This window comes from Eucalyptus grandis, chromosome 1 (assembly GCF_016545825.1).
Source record: "Eucalyptus grandis isolate ANBG69807.140 chromosome 1, ASM1654582v1, whole genome shotgun sequence".
In the NCBI taxonomy this organism is placed as follows: Eukaryota; Viridiplantae; Streptophyta; class Magnoliopsida; order Myrtales; family Myrtaceae; genus Eucalyptus; species Eucalyptus grandis.
Window position 1 is genome coordinate 26112845 of NC_052612.1, and position 23668 is coordinate 26136512.

The 23668-nt window shown below is 39.2% G+C and overlaps 1 protein-coding gene across 1 annotated transcript; it reads right to left on the reverse strand.

Annotated features, from left to right (window-relative positions):
• Nucleotides 1–10071: 10071 nt before the first annotated feature.
• Nucleotides 10072–10704, reverse strand: LOC104446374 (ankyrin repeat-containing protein BDA1). Its single transcript, XM_039318023.1, has one exon. The coding sequence runs from the start codon at nucleotides 10702–10704 to the stop codon at nucleotides 10072–10074; it is 633 nt and encodes a 210-aa protein (XP_039173957.1).
• Nucleotides 10705–23668: the final 12964 nt, after the last annotated feature.

Sequence of the window (23668 nt, forward strand, 5' to 3'; positions counted from 1 at the left end):
GTGCCTGCCAAAATACTCGCCACTACGATCAGATTTCACAATCTTTATAACTTTTCCCAACTGTTTCTCCACTTCAGTCCGAAAAATCTTGAATTTGTTAAAAGACTCGGACTTTTCTTTAATTAAGTATAAGTATCCATATTGTGAATAGTCGTCAATAAATGTGATGAAATAAAAATTTATACATAAAGCAGCTATGTATGGTCCACTAATATCAGTGTGAATAACCTCCAACAAGTATGAACTTCGTACGGCAAATTTCTTCTTTATCTTAGTCTTCTTACCTCTACAATAGTCTACGCAAGTCTTTAGATCACTTTTAAGAGTAGGTAAGATGTCGGCTTTTATAAGCCTTTATACTCTTTCTTTAGAGATGTGACCAAGACGTTTATGCCACAATGCATAAGACTATTCCTTAGGTAGAGGCATTTTAGAAACAACTTTTTCAGCTGAATAAGCAACGTACATGTCGTTGGGAGATAAACTCAATCGATATAATCCATCGGATAAATTGCAGCACACAATCTTATTTGAATCATAAAACATGGAAATAATATTACTCTTTATTTCAAAAGAGTATCCACACATGTCCAAACAAAACACAGAAACTAAATTCCATCTAAAAGAAGATACGTAAAAAGTGTTTCTCAACACCATCTTAAAACCAGAATCTAAAATCAAAATAACATTTCCCACAAACTCGACGTCAACTCTAATGTTGTTTCCAACAATGAGCTTTGATTCATCCTGATTTGGCGTCCTTCGGTTTTTGAACCCCTTTAGGCTCACTCTTGGTTCTATTAGATAACAAAGCCTTAAACTTGTTGCAGCGTTTCTTTACGTGTCCTCTCTCCCTACAAAAATAGCAAAGAATACCATCCTTCTTGGTGAATGCTTTCTTAGGACCTAAACTGTTAGAGGGTCCAACACCTTCAGAATTTCCTTTATTGTTGGAAGATCCAGCAACTTTAGAATTGCACTTATGAGTATAATTTCTCACCTTCCTCTACCACCAGCCTTGCAATTAGGTCATTAACTGATTAGGTTTCATCTTGGGAACTATAATTGGTCTTGATAATCCTAAAATCATGAGGAAGATTATTTAGAGCTTGATGCACAATGCAAGTAGTGGGAATAACAACATTGAGAACCTCAAGCTTTTTCTGTAAATCTACAATTCTCAGAACATAATCTCTAACTCCACCAGAACCATCATACTTCATAGTAAATAGTGTTTGTAGGTGTGTTCCTATCTCAGCATTAGGCGAGACACGGTTTCTAGCCATCAAGGCTTCCATCATCTGCCTAGCGGTGCAGTCTGTAGGCAAACCACTTTTCAAGTGTTCATGAATGGAACGTTTCATTGACAGTAAGCAAATTCTATTGCTCTTTTCCTAGGCAGTAAAATGAGCTTTCTGAGCTTCTATACTCTCGGCAGTAAGATCTGCTTGCCGATCGACAATAAGAGCCATATGAACATCTGCCATCTCCATAGCAAATAGAAAATCCTCTCTCCATTTCTTAAAGTTTGAACTAGCAAGAACTTCAATAGTGACAGAGTTACCGTTTACAGAAAATGTGACTGAAAGACAAGCAGTGTATATAATTAGCATCATGTGAGCATTGTGTAAATTGACGTACAAGTATACATCTAGAGAGTTATATGCAAAATCACATAATCACCTTTGGGCAGAATACATAACATGCAATTGTACACTCCCCACATGATATCGGTTATGAAAATATATTCTAATTTTCGTGAATTCATCACCTTTGAGCATATGAACCATTAGGATCAGTCATTCCTCCACACACCATTATGTATCCCTCCATGAACTAATACACAATCACCTCATTTGGGAGTATGACTATGCATTAGACTAGGAGACATCCCAATCAATATACGAGATCGAAATTTCTCAAATTCAATCAAGTGTACCACTTTCGCGGTCACAACTCAATTGAATCCTTGAAACTTTCTCATACCAGTAATATAATCTTTACATCTTACATACACCATATACATGTGATTTTAACTTTAATGATAGGGACAACATATCACCGAAATAACATATTATGCTAACTACACTACATTATTCATTAATAAAATATAATAAAGTTTAATTTTTATTAATGAATCACATTTTTATAACGTTTATGTGATAACATACCAGTAACCCAACACATGTATTTCAAAAAACACAGAAAATACGCAAAAATACACTAAAAATACACGTATTTAGGGCTTTGCATGTATTTTCACATCCATAAAATCATCAAACATATACAAAAAAATATGCCACAACATAGAGGATGAACATATGAGTCCATCGCCGCCAGCCACGTGCCAATCTGAGCTTCCACACGCCTGCATGCGCCGCTTGAGTGTGGGGCGCGTGGAGTTCACGCGTTGGCGTCAATGGTCGGTCAAAACTGGTCCAATAGGTGGCGGTCCAACCGGTACCCGGTCCAACCGTCCAGTCCAACCACCCGGTCCAATCGGTTGACTGGTCCAATCAACGGTTGACCGGGTCGGGTTGGGTCGGGTTGGTTGCCAAATGGGTTGGTTCGGGTCCGGGTTGCTAACGCCATTGTGACATCAGCACCCGCGTGTGTCTCACGCGCGAGTCGCACCCCAGGCATGAGGGCATGAGACCGTGCGTGGGGGCGTGCTAGACGCCCTGGTGGCACGTGGTCGCGCGTGGGGGCACATGGGACCTTCCCCGGTGACGCACCGCCCACGGTTTTGCTTGTCTCACCAAGCCCAGTCTGAATATATAATTTAATTTAATTTTCATTTAACGAAAAATTTCGAAAATCTCAAATTAGGGTAAAACCCAATGCGTTCAAGTTCTAGGGTTATGGAGGCTTTGATACCATATGTTGGATGCAAATTGTGCCATCCCAAGATCTCTATAAGTAGAACAATAACATGCATAATTGAGTAGAAAGATTAACGCACCTATTTTGGGATCCATCGTTCTTAAAGCGGAAACACAATGTTCCACACGCAAATCTTTCTCTTCTATTGCCCTCTGTATCACTAGCTCCTTAGGTGAGGATACATGTTAGAATTAGGGTTAAAGGAGAGACTTGAGCACTATTTATAGAGTTTCCAGCCAGACCCCTTCATTACGGGCTAGGCTCAACTCGACCCATACTAGCCAATCTCATATTAGACTAATTAATAAACCTTCTATCTCACCTTAGACCAACCCTGTTTTATGGTAACCGTAAAAATAGTAAATTACAATATCAATTAATGTAGTCCACATTAGGAAAACTCTTACATGCTCTTCACCAGCTTCGTGCCATTCTTGTTGAGGACGTTGATCCAAATGGGTGAGTATTACATGGGGCCTATGTTCGAGTGAACTTCATCAAGTAGGAGGTGCAGTTTACTCTCAATTAATTAATTAGTTTGTTTAGTTTTAATCTAATCTTCAGCCTGACCTTGCTCTAAGGATCAAGTACGGTGTGATGAATTTGTGGGAATAATTTAATTTTGTCAGAATTAATTTGTTCAATTTGGATCATATCTTGCTTCTTTAGGCAATTTTACTTGTTATATGTTTCTGCAAAGTTTCTATTTCTACTTCCTTTTCTTTTATATTTTGTATTCACCAAATAAATGAGAAAATCATGACGATTATGTAGTTATGATTTAGATATTCCTTTATCCATTCCATATATCATTTTGGATCAACTTCAGAGCATAAACAATGAAAAGTCAGTGCATGGCGACCCTCAAGCCGCCGTTACCGATCAACTCCAACGCACACCGCCGCAGTTTACTCTCAATTAATTAATTAGTTTGTTTAGTTTTAATCTAATCTTCAGCCTGACCTTGCTCTAAGGATCAAGTACGGTGTGATGAATTTGTGGGAATAATTTAATTTTGTCAGAATTAATTTGTTCAATTTGGATCATATCTTGCTTCTTTAGGCAATTTTACTTGTTATATGTTTCTGCAAAGTTTCTATTTCTACTTCCTTTTCTTTTTATATTTTGTATTCACCAAATAAATGAGAAAATCATGACGATTATGTAGTTATGATTTAGATATTCCTTTATCCATTCCATATATCATTTTGGATCAACTTCAGAGCATAAACAATGAAAAGTCAGTGCATGGCGACCCTCAAGCCGCCGTTACCGATCAACTCCAACGCACACCGCCCCCCCCCCAACGAGTCGTGAAGGACCCGCTACGGAATATTTGGGGTCGCCAGCCTCGAGCGACCCTAAGCGTGAGGAGGTTCGACGTTTAGGCTGCTGTTTCACGCTGCGACGGTACGACTGTGACCGCAGAGATTGAGGTCATGGCGTTGCAAAAGCGAGCCTTAGGCCTGGCTCACCATGGGAGATAGCTTGATGGTGTAGTGCAGCGATGTGGCAGAAGAAGGCGGCGCAACGTCGGTCGTTATGGCGAGGTGGCTGGTGCATTGGTTTTTAGAGAAGAGTGAAGGAATGGGCTTTGGGGTTTTTTTAGATGTGTGGGAAAATTTTGATTAAAGACAAGTGGTATTTTGAGCCGATTGGGTAAATTTATTGGGTAAAGATAATCATCAAATTCATAGGATGTCTATCCTATTCTCAAAAGTCATTTAATGTACCAACTATTCTATGGATAAATTATATTTTAATCGATGAATAAATTCGCATTACACTTCATTATGATTGATCGTGAATAATACAAAGATTTAGATCATGTAGTATATTTTTAATTATTCATAAGACTAACGAAGTATATGTGTGAAGCCCACTCATGCCTTCCGGCTTCATAAATAAACTATTCAATGGACGGTAAAAAATATTGATGATGATGGAGCTCCTTCCTTTAGCAAAGCTCGAGCTTTTTTGAGTTAAATTGGTGACTTATAGAGAATGAGTGCCGTCGTGATGTTGAGAGAGCCAGCATGATTGATGAATATTATGACTCAACTACAAACATTGAGTTGTGATGAAGATTGGCAAGAATATGTGTTTCAAGTTCGAGCAGTTGAAATAAAACTCGACTCGGAATTAATCAGGAAAGTCTGGATTGTTGCCACTATCTTTTGGTGCGTGAAAAAAACTAGGAAATGAACTTCCAATTGTAGCCAGCAAAAATCTTCGACAACTTCCCTTCGTGGTTCGGCCAACCCCATCTTTAGGGGCCCACCCATTGTTTGAACATAAATATTTTAAGTTTGTGAGGTTCGTACCTTTTCCTAAATATTATTGATTTAGGTATACTTTATGGTTGCAAAGTATTCGAATATGGAAGTGATTGTAACTCTATAATCTGTAATTGACTAGTAGGTTTTATGCGAATAACTCTCCCATGAAACAGATTTTGTCACTCTCATGTTCTTTATTATTTTTCATTGATTTCTTTGGTGATTTAATTTCTCATGTTTGACTTCAATGGCAAGATCAGTTAGCTTTCGCATTTTTTGCAATACGATCCAACAAAAGGAGTATGTATAAAAAAATTAAAAATTCAAAAAAAAGGACCTGCATTGAATTCGTGCGCTTTGGTGTTTGGCCAAGGGATCGTTCTTCTGGTCATTAAATGGCCTTTTAATCCATCAGAATTAACAAGTGAGAAAATTTTCAAAAAACTCTTGAATTGGAGCATTTTTCTCAAAGTACCTCTTGATTGGTGTCTGTCTCAAAGTTGCCCATGAAATTGACAACATGGAATTTCAGCTTAATTAGATACTTAATAAAAACCTTAATTTTTCCATCTCAGTTTTCTTTCGTTCTTTCTGTCTTATTGTTTGTTCCTTGCAAACTCCATTAGTAGAGGTGCTAGACCTCAAATCAGATTTGCACAACCTCAGAATGGAGATGCGCGACCTCCGACCATGACCCCAAATTTGAGGTTGCAATTGGGTCTATAGAGTTTCGAGGATCATTGAGTAAAGATGGTGGCCGATAAAAAGGCCTTCTTGAAGCTTGAAAAATTGGAACAAGAAATAAGGGTCTCGGAGGAACTCGCAGGAGATTTTTTCGACAAACTACCAACCATCGCGGAGGGGTTGCTGGAGCTCATGGCACGGCATCGGAGGCTTCACTGGTGATGGTTGAGGCCCAGTGAAGCTGTGGCCAAGAGAGGCCATGTAAAGAAGATTATGAACGTTGATAAGGAGGAGCGTGAGCTTGACGATCAATCTGGGTCCCAATGTATGAAAAAGTTCAACCTGAAAGCCTAAACTAATAGTAATAGGTAGAGGAGACCACATGAAGAGAGTATAAAACTCATAGATGAATGTTGTGAGATATTTTCAATACCCTTCCTCCCCCTCCCTCCCTCCCTCTCTCAGAAGAACTAACACGTGGGGCCGTACATGCAAAATAAATTAAGGCATGACTTGACTCTAATACCATATTAAGAATATGCAAAAGAAAGAATTGTGATATTTCTGCATGTTCCATAAGGCTATAGAAGATGACTAAGTTAACAGGATATTACAATATTGATTTACAATCAATTAGAATCGATAAACGATATGAGTAATCAAACGAGATATATGCATAATCCTGAAAGATGTGGAGAATTAAGGGAGATTTGCAAAATCAAGAGAAATAAACAGACTTTCCTATTTATCGTAAGTAGAACAAGGGACGAGGGATGGTGATACCAAAGGTTATCCGTGCTGTCGCTCCTTCTCTTTCATCACTAAGAGCTTGCATTTGTGCATCCACATTATTATTATAGGGACCTAAGGAACTTGTTGGGAAGATGGAATAGATTTTGTTGAGTGAAGCTAAACTCACTTAGGCCGTCAATAAGCAGAACAGAAATGTAATTTAATGTTGTGGCTTTTGACCCTTTTGTCACAGAGGGCACGTTTAGATTTCTCATCGTTGTGGCTCGTTGTGTCATGTGAAACTAAGGTGTCAGCTGTGGTGAGATCAAATAGGAGCGGAGATAGAAGTCAAATCGGAGAGTTTAAGATGAAAATTGTCGATACAAATTTAAACTTGAGTAGCTCCATCTCCATTAATGGAGTTTGCAAGGAAAGTAGAAGAGAGTGAAGAAAATAATGAAATAGAAAAAAATATTTTTTTTATAAAAGAAATATCGAAGTGAGCGGAAGAGAGAAATGCACACCTGAAATTGACATGCAGACCTTTAGCGGCAATATTGGATGAAAACTTTACGGAGGCAAGATTCAAGTACGGAAGCAAGAGTTCATGATTTTTTTTTTTTTTTATGAGAGAGTTTTCGGGCCAAAATAAAGATTCCATTTAAAGTTTGTGCATTCTAAAAGAATTGAAGTTTCTTTCTTTATCTTTTTTTGGTAACGTAACCCGTGTTTCTCATTGGCAAACCTCATAAAGGCAATGTCTTTTCTCTTCAATTAACTCTTTTCGGTGGAAATATAGTCAATGCACAGGCCAATTGCCTCTATGACTTTTTCAAGTGATTGCCCTCTATGGTCTTCACTAATCTCACACTTCTTATCTAATTTTCTTATTGAAGGATAATTATTCTATTCTATCCATGACCTAAATCCCATCGAGATGCTAACAGTTACAAAATCTCTCCATGCGAGATGTGTTGTAATTAAGCACCACGAGCCGTTTAAAGATTTATTCGCAATCAAAGTCGAACTCGTAATTTAGGGGAAGACAACTGACCTCTTTATCTCTAAGCCAAAACACCTTAGTGCTAGATTGGGTTAGTTAACCTTGAAACTCCTTGCGTGTGGAAATTGGATGTAGAAGAGGTGCCAAAGAGTTAGAAAATGGGAAAGCACAAAAAGTAAATGTACATAGAACATAAGAAGAAAAATTCAGACCTTGGTATGTCCTTAGACTACTATATCTAAACTTTGGGATGTAACATTTAGGAATATTTTCCAAGACCAACTTGGGACTGAGGCATGTAGGTATTAGCACGCTAAAATAAGGAACGTAATCTTATCAGCCCACTAGGGTAATCTTACAAGTTGGGTAGCTCTCAGTAGAGCTACCAGGAGATATGGCCTTTTATGATAATTTCAAACTTTGAATTCTTAAGTATTAGGTAGGTAAAAATTATTGTCCGTCATAAAAATTTTCTTCTCATCACACAAATAGGTGATGGGACACCATTATCTTTTCATCCTTTTGTTTCAGTAATCATGTAAAATTGCCAATGCTAATCTTATCACATTCTGGTAATAGATAATTCAATCATAACGTGAGACTCATTTTATTTTATATTATAAAGACAGAGTGTCTATTTCCTTTGAAGTTTGAAAAGCTCATGAATTTATTGGGCATTCTTTTTTATAAGTTTATTAGTCTACCTATTTTAAAGCCCCAATTCACTTAAAAAACATCAACTTTCCACTGGATCCCAATTATGTTTCGAACTTTATTAATTTTATAAAAAATCATCAATATTCATTTTTTTTTATTGAAAATCTGGTCCACGTCAACTCTCCATCCAACATTGCTGTTAAAGTTCAACGTGCCAATTCTAAATGCACTTCTCTCCTTCAATGCGTCATTGATGATTTACAATTTCAACTCAATTAGATATTTTTAACAGAAAAACCTTTGCTCGTTCTATTTCCTTATGTTCTATTTCTTTTTCTTCTTCCTTCTTTGGCACCTCCATTATGTTCTTTTTTCTATTTCCTTGCTCGACCTCCATTAATTCTTCCACCTGCTCTAGCAGAGAAATTCATTCTCAACCTCACAAAAATGTTTTACTTCACGGCCAATCCATTTGAAGCGGAAAAGACTAAATGATTACTTAGAACAGAACTCACGAAATGACATATAAAATCTCGACCGCTATCTATGAAGTTACAAACGTCATATAAACTCACAATACAATTTATTAGAGAGATATAATACAGCGGATCACTTGCGGACATCACGCACTCAACTACAGAGAATCAGAGACATCAATCTAACCTGACCTCGTCAAACAAACTCCAATACCATACAGCTAAAGGCTTGCATGCCTTAGCTCAACCTGAAGGAAAGCGTAATACCACCGTCATTGACAACCACGACTTTGGTCTTCCATTACTTCGGTACAAATTACCCAAGAATCGAAAAAGCTGTCTCAAGAAAAAAAAGTAGAACTGCCACCAGCCACCTCTGTATCAGTAGAAGGAAAACTGCTATCATAAGAGGCAACACGTGCAGCATAGTGGCTACCGCACCACCTGTTGATGTGATCAGCAGGGATAACGTGAAGCAAAAGTAAGTTAGAACCATTGCGATCATAGATGCCATAATCAGCCCGAAGAAGTATCGTTCTTGGTTCTTTTCGTCTTCATGGACCTTTGGGATATTTTTGTCTTGTCGGTTCTTTTTGTCTTGGATCATTTTGGTGAGGCAAATAATTATTTGGATCGACACCAAGAATCCAAATGTGTTGCCTCCCAGGAAAAGGGTGTACACCAGGCCCACGCCATAAGTTATATGCTCCTCGGTCCCCGGTTGAGGGGCAAGGGAAGTAATGTCCTTGGATCCCCCGGAAGTACTGTCGACCTTGTTACCTCCTACAATGCTTGGAGGTTGAAGCACGGATTGGTAGGTCGCATTGGCGATGAGCCCGGCAACGACCAGCAGGACTTCCTGAATCCTGCCTAACTCTCCACCATCGTTGTTTGACTTTTTTGATGTCCAACTTGGTAATGATTGAGAAGCATTTGTCCCTGGTTCCGCATCTGATTGATGATCGTTACCTGCCTCGATATCATCATCGTCCCTCGAGACTGGTCTTGAATCTCCGTGTTTGGCTCCCGCTTGTACGAGAATTTCTCTTATCTCTCTGTCTCGTGCTACCCTTTGCAAGGGAGTTGAGACATCTAGTGGCGTCAAGCCACTCTTGTTCGGGGCGTTCACGTCCACGACCTTGTACTCCAGAGCATGCCCACAAAGCAGGAAGTCGACCACCTGCAACTCTTTCTCATCTTTGTTTATCCTCATTGATTTTTAGACATTAGGATACTAGAATTATTTATTTATTTATTTATTTTGCATAGACAAAACAACTTATATTCCCGTGATGATCAAATAAATTCTTTTGCATGGAAGGTTTTCGCATATGGTAGGGATACCAAATTAACACCCTCACTGAAGTAATGCACAAAGAAAAGTGCAATAAAATAAGGGAACCGCAAGTCTTGCCTCGAAATTTTTGCTGGCGACAGCGAGATGCAAGGCAGTGTTGTCTTTGTGATCCTGCAAATTGATCACCTGCTGCTTCTTGTGCTGCTTCAGATGCTCCACCAACTGAACCAACACTTTAAACCGGTTGTTCTTCACGGCGAGGTGAAGTGCGGTCTCCTTTCGGGCGGTTGTCTTTTCAACAGACTCAGGTGAAGTGGATAGTAGTATCTCCATGACATCGACCTCCCCGTGGATGACAGCATAATGCAAAGGGATTCTTCTCTCCCATCCCTCCACGGAGCACAGGTGCGTACCCACTTTCAGGAGCTCCTCCGCGATCTCAACATCACCACGAGCTGCCGCGATGTGCAGTGGGCTGAAACCACGCGGGTCCACTTTTTCTGCAAGCTTCGGCATACGCTTCAGGAGCTCTCGGACGAAATCCAAATGGCCGCCCACACAAGCGACGTGCAGCGGCGTGTGGCCGGCTCCTTCCAGAGCCATCTCCTCGAGCAGTTGCTCATTGCTGCTGATCAAGTCTTCCAGTTCATGGATATTGCCCTTTCGAGCTGCTTCTAGCACCCTTTGCTCCATTTTGATCGGAACTAATAATGGCCTCTCTCTCTACTCGGGACACCTCTGGACTTGGACATCTATTAATCATCGATCCATTTTATAGAGTTTCCGAATATCGAGAAGTTCATTAGTGAATAAGTAAGACTAGCAACCGTAAAGTTCCACGCACATAACCACTTATGATAACCCAACTACCCAACTACCCAAATATTCAATAAAATATTGACAATATCAAAGCACAGATCCAACCAAGTAGGACCACGTGTTAAAGGCCAACAAGCATTGGAATCTTGCGACATTCGTTTGTGGCCAAAGGTCGGTTTTTTTGTCATAAATTGGCTTTTTAATCACGTGGACAATTTAAAAAGCGGGAAAGTCTGGAAAACCCTCCTCGAGAAAAGGGAGGGGAGGGGAGGGGGTGGGGAATTTCTCCCAAATCACCTCCGAGATCAGTGTTCGCCTCGAATTAAGTTCCATAATTTGGTGAATTCGTCTCAATTGAAGCCCCCTCAATCTCACCAGCGACACAGATGTTCACCGGACGATGACTGTGCGCGTGTCGCATGCCATTATTCGAGCCTTGGACATGGGCACTTTTTGTCAGGAAGAAAACGCCTCCAGCTGCGGCTACATGACGGAAAATTCTGCAGAAGAAATTTCTCATTTTCTCTCTCTCTCTCTTTTCTTATTAGCACAACGGGGAAATATGCAGTAGAGGAACTTTATTAATGAAGTACCTTTCCCTGTCGTTTTGTTATCTTTTTTCTTTTTTTTTTGGGTCATGTGTTTTGTTTTATCTTAAGAGGGCGGGAGTGAAGTCAATGCCATGGTCTTCGTAGGCCAAACCATTACATCCAAGAATAACGTCACTTGCCTCCACGACATTATCACGTGAATCGATCCATCTTGTCAGATGCATCAGATTGAGGAGTCACTGCATACGAATTATTGAACGGGTCTGGACCCCCATGTCAAAATTTATTTGCTTTACATATATTTAGGGCAGTAGTGGGGCGCATTTGTATTTGTATTCGAGTCGACGTCTATTTGTTTGGTTCAGAATGCAGTGTCGTTTTTATATAAGGGTCTTGTTTCGTTTTCAAAATTGATTTTTTTTTTTTTTATGGCCAGCCAAATTGAAATATCATCGCATCTTTTTAGAGCCTTGTGCCTCTTTTTATTATTATTTTTAGTTGTCATTTTAATTGTTTTTTCCGTGGACTTTTCAATAGGGGTGTCAAAAGTTCTATTTAGTCCCGATGTGCATTAGTTTTGAACCGAATAACAACTAGAACTCCACTGATGAAAAGGCATATATTACCCTCGAGTTGAATTGTTTTGTAGTTTGAACAAGGTAGTTCTAGTAGTTTAATTGCTTGATTGTCTATTGACCCATTGAAAGAACATCATCTATATACCCCATGCGAGTAGAGTTCATGGTAGGCACTCACAGAATCAATGATTTAGATGATATTAATCTACATTATCTGTAGTAGGAATGTGCATAGGCTGCGCTTTTGTTTAAATTGAAGCTTGGCTCGCTAGCCTTGACTGTTACAATTTAGGCTTTGCATACCTCACCTAGAGGCTGGCAAGGGTCAGCCAATGACCCTCACCAACCTAGAGTTGAAATGAAAAAATAAAATAATAAAATAATAAAAATAAAAATGCTTATAAAAAAGATGTCAAAAAAATTGTTCACACCAAAGACCAATCTAGCCAAGTAGAACGGTTAACATTCACATTATCTATTTCTTACCAAAATTGGCTGAAATGACTATATTGGCAAATTATGAAAATGTTTAGGATTAAATTAGCCAGATTGGAAAGTTTATAACTAGATCGATTGCTATACAATAGATTTAGGATTTTTTTTTTTGGCAATTTTTCCATTTTTTTTCTGGAGGATGAACTTAGGGGCAGCTAGCATAGCTTTCGCAGCGTACTTCACCCTGAACTCTCTACTGAACCAAGCATCTAGAGTTCTAGAGGTGTTGCTAAAGACTTGTGTTTAAATTCTTGGATTGCTTGTGTTGATTTCAAAGCAACCGCAAAGAGGACAATGAAGAGAAAGAACCGAGTAGGCCTAATTTTTGCAAAGGATGACTTAATTAGCTCTTATCTATGCAATCTCTTGAATCCATTTGTTGATTATACTATTTTTGACACCGGTGAAAACCATGGAAGATATATAGTTGACAACTATGCTTTCAAAATTTTATTATATGTGACAATCGTAGATTATCTCTTGCTCAATTAAATTGCCTTAAGTTTGATTTTGTTAAATTTTATTGTCAAATTGCTGAATTGGATGACATGTAGCAATTGACAAGTGTATTAATTTGGAGTTTTATCCTTGTTTGTTTCAAGTTTACTAGTCTTAGGTTCTTTATGATATTATTCCAATTTAAAGTAAACTAATGAAGAGTAAATTTATCACAAATGTACAAGTTTGGGGTTTTTCTTGTCAAAAAAATTGTTTTGAGTAAATTTTTCATAAGTGCACCAATTTAGGGTATTTGGTAGTAAAAGAATTAGTTTTTGGAAAATTTGTCACAAGTATACTAGTTTAAAAATTTTTGTGATATTAACCATTTTTCTCAAAGCACCTCCAAGATCATTGTTTGACTCAAAGTAAGCTCTATAATTGGTGATTTCGTCTCAATTGAACCCCCACCCAATCTCACCAGCAACATGGATATTCACTGGATGACAACCACGTGCATGTCGTGTGCCATTATCTGCGCTGTGAATCGGGGCATTTTTGTCCTAAAAGAAAATGCCTCTGGGCCTTCGACTCCACTTCTTGCGTAACAGAAATTCGGCAGAAGAAATTTCTCATTCTTTCTAGTTAGTAGAATGAGGGAATCTACATCAAACAAACTTTAGTAGTTCATTTTTAATGAAGGGTATGGGAGTACCTTTCCATATCGTTTTGCTTTGTCATATGAGGCAAGAGTATCTATGTCTTCCGTCGGTGGAAGTGAAGTCAATGCCATGGTCTTCATAGAGTAATACTATTATGCCATAGTCATGACTCATGACCCTAAGATGACGTCATTTTCATATGACTTTATTATGGAGTCCCACCTTGTCGGAAGCATCAGACATCATTGTACTACTTTGTGACTCCAGAATCATAATTTCTTTGCCTTACATATATTTAAGGGAGCGAGGGGAGCATATTCGTATTTGTGTTGGTGTCTATGTGGTTCGATTCAAAGTGCATATCATTTTTATATTAGGGCCATGAGTAGGGGTGTGCAAAAGAACCGGGACACGCTTGGACTGCTTGGAATTAGACCGGAACCGCCTGGAACTGGTTCCAATTTATGGGAACCGGCGGGTACCGGTCCGATTCCCAGTTCCATGGGCGGATTTGCTCACCCAGACCAGACCGGTTATATTATAATAATATATTAATTTTTAATATTAAAAAAATTCGAAATTAGCAAATCTAAAGTTTAGGGCTCCAATCACCATCTTGTCTCAATTCACTACTCTCCTACTTTATCTCGTCTCTCTCAGTTCAAAATCTCCCCGAGCTCTCTCTACCTCTCTGATTCATCTCTGGATCTATTCATCTCCCTTTGAGTCTTAGTCCAAACTTGGCGAAACAGTGAATTAATTCTCTTTTCCTCCCTTGAACATGAACTCTCTCTCCACGTCGTCGCCACCTCCGCATTCACTGTCACTATCGTCCTCTTTGTTGTTGGGCTTGTCCCACTTTCACCTCCCCTCTTCCTCCTCCCCACCTCAGGCTTCTCCCCATCATCCTCATCTCCGAGACAGGCAAACTCTAGGTCTAAGAACAGCTCATCGTCCCTATTGTCCTCTTCATTGTCGGTCCCGAGGGAGGAGTGGGAGACGACGGAGGCGGTGGCTAAGATGGTGGTGGTGGCCGGGATGGAAGCAGAGCGAGGTCGCGACCGGTTGAAGGCGAAAAGGGGAAGGTGTGGAGGTTTGACCTATTTTATGGATCTACCTAAGAACCGGACCGGACTGGCGGTCCAGTTCCTGGGTGGATCCATACAATTAGCGGGCGGTTCCTGGTTTCAATTTCTCGGAACCGATTCTTAGCAGGCGATTCCTGATTCTAGGTTAGGAACCGCCCGCTCAGACTATGCACACTCGTAGTCATGAGTGGTTTTCAAAATTGCTTTTATGGTAGTGCTAGTCAAATTGGAATATTATGACATCTTTAAAGTCTTGTGCCTCTTTTTGTTATTATTGTCTTTTAGTTGTCATTTTAATTGTTTTTCTACTGGACTTTTCCGGGCCCGTTCATATTTATCACTGGTTGACCAAGCGGGTCAACTTTTGATACCTATTTTTCCTAAGGATTAGATTTTTGACCTTTTTTTTCTCATTGAGACTCTAGGCGAGTATCTTACTTTGTGTAATGCTATACACATCCAATTTAACCAATTGCGATTTCATATATAACAATTGAACATGTAAAGAGACAAAGTGCCCGTCCAATGAAGCCTCTGGCAATGCTAATCCTCAACTTTAGTTATAAAACGATACGAACTACAATGAAAGCCTAACACATCTTAGAAAGTTTCAATACAGTTTATAGTTGAGCAAATCTCAATTATCTATTTATCAAAGGAATTTGTAGTGGCTATGGACAATTAGAATTGCTCTCGAGTTGAATTGTTTTGTAGTTTGTACAAGGACGTTCCAAATAGCTTAATCCCTCAATTATCTTTTGACCCGCCGAAAGAACATTATCTATAGACCTTGTGTAGGAAGCCCGTATAGGCAGCTGATCATATGGAGTCCATAGTAGCACTCAAACAATCAATGATTTAAATGACTACATTATCAATAAAAGGAACATGCACAGGTCACGTTGTAGCTAAGATTGAAGCCTGGCCTGAACATATCAGGCTTGCTCACTCTAGGTGCTCAGATCGTAACAAATTTAAGCTTCACGCCTCTTGTCCGATGGCCCACAACCCTCACAAGACTAGAATTGAAAATAAAAAAAAAGAATAAAATCAAATACTAAAATTTCACTTTCTTTTCAAAATTAGAGAAATTGTTTATGTCAGTGTTGGTCTAAGCACGAAAGACACCTAACTTTCATGTCATCGATTTCCAATTAAAATTGGTTGGAAGGATCATATTATCAAATTTTCAAAAGGTTTAGGACTAAAAATTAACTCAAGTAAAAAGTTTAATACTAGATTGACCGTTATACAATATGTCTATGATTTTCATGGCAATTTTCTCATTTGTCTTGAGGACAAACTTGGTGGCAGCTATCAAAGCTTCCACAACGTACTTCACCCCGACCTCTCTACTAAACTAGGCATTCAAAGTTCTAGAGGTGTTGTTAAAGACCTTGTATTCGAATTCTCGGATTGCTTGTGTTGATTTCAAAGCAACCACAAAGAGGACAGCAAAGAGAAAGAGCTGAATAGGCCTAATATTTGCAAAGGAAGATTTCACTAGCTCTTATCTACGCAATATCTTGAGTCTATTCATTGACTATATATAAGTTTTGACACCAATGGAAACCATGATATATGTTCAATTTTGATATAGTTGACGACTATGCTTTCAAAAATTTATTACATGTCACAATTATAGATTATCTCTCGCTCAGATAGTCAATTGAATTGCCTTGAGTTTGGTTTTGATACAAATGTTATAATTTCATTAGTCACCTTTTTTTTGCGTTTGGTCAGGGTTTGTCTCTGTGGAAATATTGTCCCATACCTCTTGACAATGGGTCATATATATTTTTTATATTCATGTGGTCTCCCTATAGCTATCAATTTAAACTTTTAGAATGGATTTTCTAACATAGTGTGAGAGATGGGGAGGGCAGGTAATAATGACAAGTGTCAAAAATTCGACGGTGTTGTAAAGACTGCGTGTTTGGAAAGTTGGGGTATGGTTTATACTCCCCATCGATAGGAGTACATCCAAGGGGGGAGGAAACAAAATGTGAAGAATCAAGTAAATATCAAGTTCAACCTCGATCTGGAGCTTTTCCACCCTCTCTTCGACTTGAAAGGTGTAGTAGTCGGTCTTGATACAACATTTAGTGGGGGTAACTTGGATCATAACTAAGAGCGCCTCAATTTACTTGAGCTAAGCGCGGGAATAGTTACGAATTTCATTAGGTCGCGTGAGAGAAGGAGGTCATACCAAGAAGCACGATCCCTCTGAGAGTTACCGAAATCGTGGAATTGAGAAGATGAACATGCGAACATGGGTAAAAACATCGACTTTCTTGCTTGGGCAAAGCAATTCCAGCGGGGTAGGCTGCATCCAATGCAAAGCAATTTTCAACATGATGATGGGGTATGCAAGCCGTGAAACCTGACCTTATTAAATGCATCTAATGCAAGAGTAATTAGGTATACAAGTGCACACACATTAGTTTCAACTCACACTTCCCTCGATTTGTTGGCAAAAGCCCATGGATGATCGGTATCTGTCTTTTAACTGGAACCTCAGCAGTGGTCCCCAGATTCGAAAATCAGATTGGGTATTGATGAGCTGCTGGCCCATGAAACAATCCTCTCTAAACCGACCAGTCCGATTCACAGATATCATATAAAACTATGTCTCTCAAATACAATAATTCGCTTAGGTGGTCATGCATGTGTCTTCATATTGTAGCATGGAGTCCATGGCTCAAATCATGGCAAGAAGCAACATTTCATCAATAGAGAGAGGTAGAGATAGATAGATAGAGAGAGAGAGAGAGAGAGAGAGAGAGAGAGAGAGAGGCATTCCCGCAGTTGAAACAGCCGGTCCGCCCAGTTCTTTAGTTGAACAAATCCCAATTGCACCCCGGCCGTGCAAAGGTAGTCAAATCCAATATTATAACAGACCATATTTTTGTTGTTTGAGCCTCGATTATTATACGCTGATACAAATAATACTTTCCATTGATCCAATTTTTAATTTGATATGTTTTGTGATGACTTTGCATTGCCCGCCCACAGGAAATTGACGATGGTTTTTGAATGAGGCATTCAAGCTACGCAAATTGAATCCAAAACCCTAAATAAATCACAAGGAATTAGATATGTGCATACTTAGGTGTACCGTTTAGCACTAGCTTGGTGTACAATTTTACGACTTCATTATAGTCGCATAGAGTAGACCAATTCATCTTAACCGGCTCATCTCAATATTATGGTCAATAGTAAGTAAGAGTGGAAATAATTGAGATCGAGTTGGTCTTTCAAGATACAAGTCAGATAGAGTAAGATAGAATACGATAACATATGCATTACCAAAGGACAGAAGTCAAGAACTTGCCTACGGCCGATACTAATTCGTCTGAAACAATGCTTTTCCTTGATCCCAAATCCAATTTAGGTCTGTCCCTTATAGTTCACGAGAGCATATACTAGCACATACTCAAATAATATCCGTTGAATCTACTGGTCCCACCGTCAAATATCAAAATTTGTATATTTCGATTGCACTCCTCCTAAAAAAAAGATAAATCTGGACTTGGTCCGTCTTCCAACGAGTCGGCAACATCCTCAATACCTCCGGCGACTTTGGCAACTGGGCCTACGTCGTCTCGCCCGTCGACCCCTTGATGCTCTCCTGCCTCCGCCACCCTATTCGTCTCGGCTAGCACCGATGCTGCCGTCTTTGGCACCCCATGGATCTTCTCTATTTCCTCTACCACGTCGTCTCCCGATGCCTCGCCTTCTCATAACTCAAGCGCTTCCGCACAAGCTCTCACCTCTCGACCCTTGTGCCAACAACTTCATCCTCATCGCTGGCAGCTCTCCCTCCAACTTCACCCTCGACAGCTGCCCTCTCCTCAATCCCGAACTCTTCCCCTCATACCCCTTGCCGTGCTCGGCATCGCCTGGATCCCTGATGCTGCGCGGGGTCTTTCTCCGCCACAGATGCAGCCAGTGAGGGATGATAGTCCGATGGTGGCAGCGTTCATTTCGCTTGATAAAATAATTTGCCAGCGTTCCGTTATTGTCATTGATTTTTGCCATTCTTTTTCCAAGTTCTCGTCAAGCTACTCAAGCTAGGGAGATACATTGATTTCTCTTTGTTTTAGTTAATTCAGACGCACTATGTCAACTGTCAAGTACCCAATATCTTTGCAATAGAGGTATCAAAATTGGTCATGGACCAATTATTTTAATTATACAAATAGAGCTAAGTTGTAAATGGGTTGCTAGAGATTTAACGGGTTGAGTGAAAATGGGTTTAAGATATTCGAAAGCTCCATACATGAATCTGATAAGATTGATAATATTATTGGTAAACCATCGGAAGATTATATTAGAGTATGATTTGATTCTACTATCGAAATATTAGATTAGAGTGGTAAATATGATTTGATTTTGGTCAATCTATCAGATTAGATATTCGGAATATAGAATAGGAAATCTAGTTGTCTTCTTAATATAAATAGCATTATGTATTGTAGAATAATACATCATATTATAGCTTTCAGTGAAGAACGTTCTTCTCCTGGGAAATTTATCTTTGAATTGTTGTTTTCTTGAATCCTCTTATTTTCTTCATGGTATTAGAGCTTTATACTAAGAGCCAGTTTTATTATATTTGTCTTCATCCTTTTCCTTGAGTTCATCTATTCTTCATCTACACAATCATAGCTGAAAACCCAAAATTGAGATACCCATACCCGATACACGTAAATCTCTCAAACTTTGTGACTATCAAACTTTCTGAAGGAAATTTCCTTCTATGGCAGATGCAATTTCTTTGCTTCATTAGAAGCCAGGAACTATTGGGTTTCATCAATGGTCAAATTCAACCTCCACCATTCAGAATCTTACGCACGGAAGGGGAAATTCTAAATATGTCCTTAACCCGAAGTATCAGCAATGGTATCGTACGGACCAACTTGTGTCATCATGGATTACTGGATCTGTGTCTGAGGATGTGCTGGGACTCATAATTGGTCTTGAATCGGCTTTTGAGGTATGGAATACATCATGTAATCGTTTTACTCAGAGATCTGTGGCCAAAGAATTCGAATTAAGGGGTAAGCTTCAATCTTGTCAAAAGCGTAATAGGCCCTTAATGAGTATTTACGTGAGTTCAAATTGATTTGTGACCAGTTAAACGCGATTGGGAAACCGGTCGATGAAATCACAAAGGTTTTCGGTGTTTTAGAGGGTCTCAGAAGTGACTATGAGACGTTCAAGACAACTATGTATTGTCTCAAACCCGAGCCAAGCTACGAAGACGTTATTGCTCAGCTCAAGAGATATGAAGCGCGACATCAAAATTATTTGTCGAATCAAATAAACCCTAATTTGGCATTTACTGGTGAAAAGATTGATCGGTCAAAACTGAGTAGCAAGGCTGATTCAGGTTCATTTAATTTAACATTTGCTTTTGCTGGCCAAAGAAATTTTAACAGATGTTTTGAAGGAAGGAATGATAGGTTTAACAATAGAGGAAGAGGCTATGGTTTTCGTGGAAGGAGGTTCAAAAATTATCCCGAATCTCATAACTATGGACCCTCAATAATTTTTGGTGATTCATCCGGTGGTTATCAATATGGTGGAAATTACATACCAAATTCACCTTCTCATAATCAAGGCTTTCGACCTTATACAAACACTCCAACCACGGTTGCTGATTCAAAGGAGTATCTGCCTGTGGGTGGTAATTTTGCTTTGAAAAAACAATTTTATGTGAATAATACGAAGCTTCAATGTCAGATATGCAGGAGGCCAGGACATGATGCTCTACGTTGCTTGTATCACTTTGATAATTATTATCAAAGTGAGCTGATACCAAATGCCTTAGCTACTCTTCACTTGGAGGATGATCAAGGAGGAGATTGGTTCTTGGATTCTGGGGCAACAAACCATATCACATCATCGACTGGTAATCTCAATTCTTTCTCTCCTTACTATGGTTCAGACAAGGTAATGGTAGGGAATGGAGTTTGTTTGCCCATTACCCATATTGGCTCAACATCTTTATCTTCCGAACTACATTCATTTCCTTTAAATGAGGTTTTGGTGGTCCCAAGATTAAGAAAAACTTGATTTCGGTGTCTAAGTTAATTGACGATTATTCCTGCTCACTAATCTTTGATAAACTTGGCATATCTATTAAGGACCATCTGACGGATTCAGTAATCAATCTGGGAAAGATATGTGGGGGGCCTTTACAAGGTAAATCAGACACAAACACAAATGTGGTACTCTCAAAGACAGCATATCGCTAGTAGTGAAGTCTGGCACCTTCGGCTTGGGCACTCAAACTTTCAAATAATAAAATTTCTAGAGAACAATAATCAGATCAAATCTACAAAGGTGACAGAGAATATGTGAAAGTTGCCAAGTTGGAAAAAGTAGCAAGTTGCCTTTCAATATCTCGGAGTCTCTAGCTAGTAAACCACTTGAAAAAATCTATTGTGATGTGTGGGGGCCTGCCCCATTAGAATCTTTTCAGCAGTTTAAATTCTATGTAGTCTTCATAGACATTTTTTCACAATTCTCATGGGTGTATCCAATGAAGAGAAATTCTGAGTTCTTTTCCATCTTTATTATGTTCCAAAATCTTGTTGAGAACCAATTTGAAAGTCGAATAAATCTTTCCAATGCAATGGCGGAGGTGAATTTAATAGCAGCTAGTTTATTAATCATTTGAATGGGAAAGGAATCAAAATGCTAGTCTCCTGCTCATATACGCCGGAACAGAATGGAAATGCCGAAAGGAAACATCGGCACACCGTTGAGTTGGGTCTTTCTATGCTCTATCATGCACGAGTACCGTTGATTTATTGGGTTGATGCGTTTCTGACTGCCACACTTCTCATCAATCTGCTGCCATCACCAGTGCTGGGAATGAGTAGTCTGTTTGGTAAGCTCTTTGGTAAAAAGCCTCACTATGGGTTTCTTCGAGTCTTTGGGTGTGAGTGCTATCCACACCTTAGACCGTATGGTGCAACAAAGTTTGATCCACGCTCATTACCCTATGTTTTTATTAGGTATAGTTAGAGACATAAAGGTTATCAATGTCTTTATCTACCAATAGGAAGGGTATATGTAAGTCATCACGTGATATTTGATGAGACGAGATTCCCATTTTCTGATAAATTGGGGACCGTTTTTCCTGGGCATTCACAGTTGTATCAGACTTGGTTACAGGGGATTAAATTCTTTACTAGGCAATCTAGAACAACAATGAGTGAAGGGCAACCATCACAACACCCAAGCATGGGATTTCTATTTGATGATAACAACTTTGGACAACAAAATTATGAGCCACCTAATAAGATAAACATGCAGCAACCATGGTTGGGTTCACAAGAACCATGCATAGACTGTGAAACACATGAAGTAGCAACAGTCTCTGTCTCAAGTGATTTACTAGTTCCATCTACTCAACAGCAATCTACTCACCCAATGCAAACAAGGTTGAAATCGGGAATAAGGAAGCCCAATCTGAAGTATGTTCTCTCCATAGCCCGTGAGATTCCAAAGGAGCTGAAAATAGTTAAAGGAGCATTAAGTCATCTAGGTTGGAGGAAAGCTATGATAGATGAATTGGAGGCTCTCGAATTAAATCAAGCATGGGAGCTAGTACCAAGATCTTCATATATGAATATCGTCAGATGTAAGTGGGTGTTCAAAGCCAAATTGGATGTGGAAGGAAACCTTGATAAACTGAAAGCACGATTAGTGGTGAAGGGGTACCATCAAGAGGAATGTGTTGATTTTGTCGAAACTTTCAGCCCTATGATTAAACAGGCAACTGTGAGAATTGTTCTCTTCGTGGCAATTGTTAAAGGATGGTTTATCCATCAACTAGATGTGAAGAACGTGTTTCTTCATTGGTCATTAAATGAGATAGTGTTTATGGAACAACCACCGGGCTTTGTGAGTTCTACGGTGCCTAACTCGGTTTGTTTACTCAAGAATGCATTATATGGCTTAAAACAAGCTCTATGAGCTTGGTTTGAAAAATTTAGCAACTTTTTGTTGGAATGGGGATTTCATTGTAGCTCTATGGATCCGTCGTTATTTATTCGTCACACGGGTCAGCACACCTTGGTATTATTATTATACGTTGATGATAATATTTTGACCGGCAGTTCATCATCTCTACTTCGGGAATTAATAGAAGCTTTAAGCAAAAAAATTTCTATGAAAGATCTTGGACGACTTCACTATTTCCTTGGTATTGAAGCCAAGTTTACTGGTTCGGATCTATTTTTAACGCAATCTAAATATGATGGTGATTTGTTGCAGAAAGCAGAATTGCAAGATAGTAAGCTGATTGAGACCCCATTGCCTATCAAAAATCATCCAACAGTACAAGACATGGAGCCTTTTCATGATCCTCACTTTTTTTGAAGTCTTGTAGGTGGATTACAATATCTCACAATTACAAGACCGAACATCTTATTCAGTAAATCAAATCCGTCAAAAAAATGCAATCTCCTACGAATGGTGATTTCAAATTGTTAAAACGGGTGTTGCGGTATGTAAAAGGAACTCAGCAACTGGGGCTTTATCTTCACTCTAAAAGTGCACTAAATTTATATGGGTATGCATACTTTGATTGGGCTGGTTGTTCTGAGACTCGGAGGTCAACAACCGGGTTTTTCACTTTCTTGGGATGAAATATCATTTCATGGTCTGCAAAAAGGCAAGCAAAAGTGTCACGATCATCAACAGAGGCTGAATATAGGGCCTTGGCTTCTGCTACAGCAGATCTTACATGGGTCTCTTCTGTATTGAGAGATTTGGGTATTCCGCTCAAGGGGCCGACTTTGCTTTATAGTGATAATCGCTCAGCCATTTCATTGACAGCGAATCTAGTCCTTCATGCAAGGACAAAGAACATGGAGATTTATTTTCATTTTGTTCGAGAGAGAGTCGCTCTCAAGTTACTTGAAGTTCGCTATGTTCTTGCTACTCATCAACTTGCTGACATATTTACAAAAGCTTTACCACGCTTTGATCATTGCAGGCTATGATAC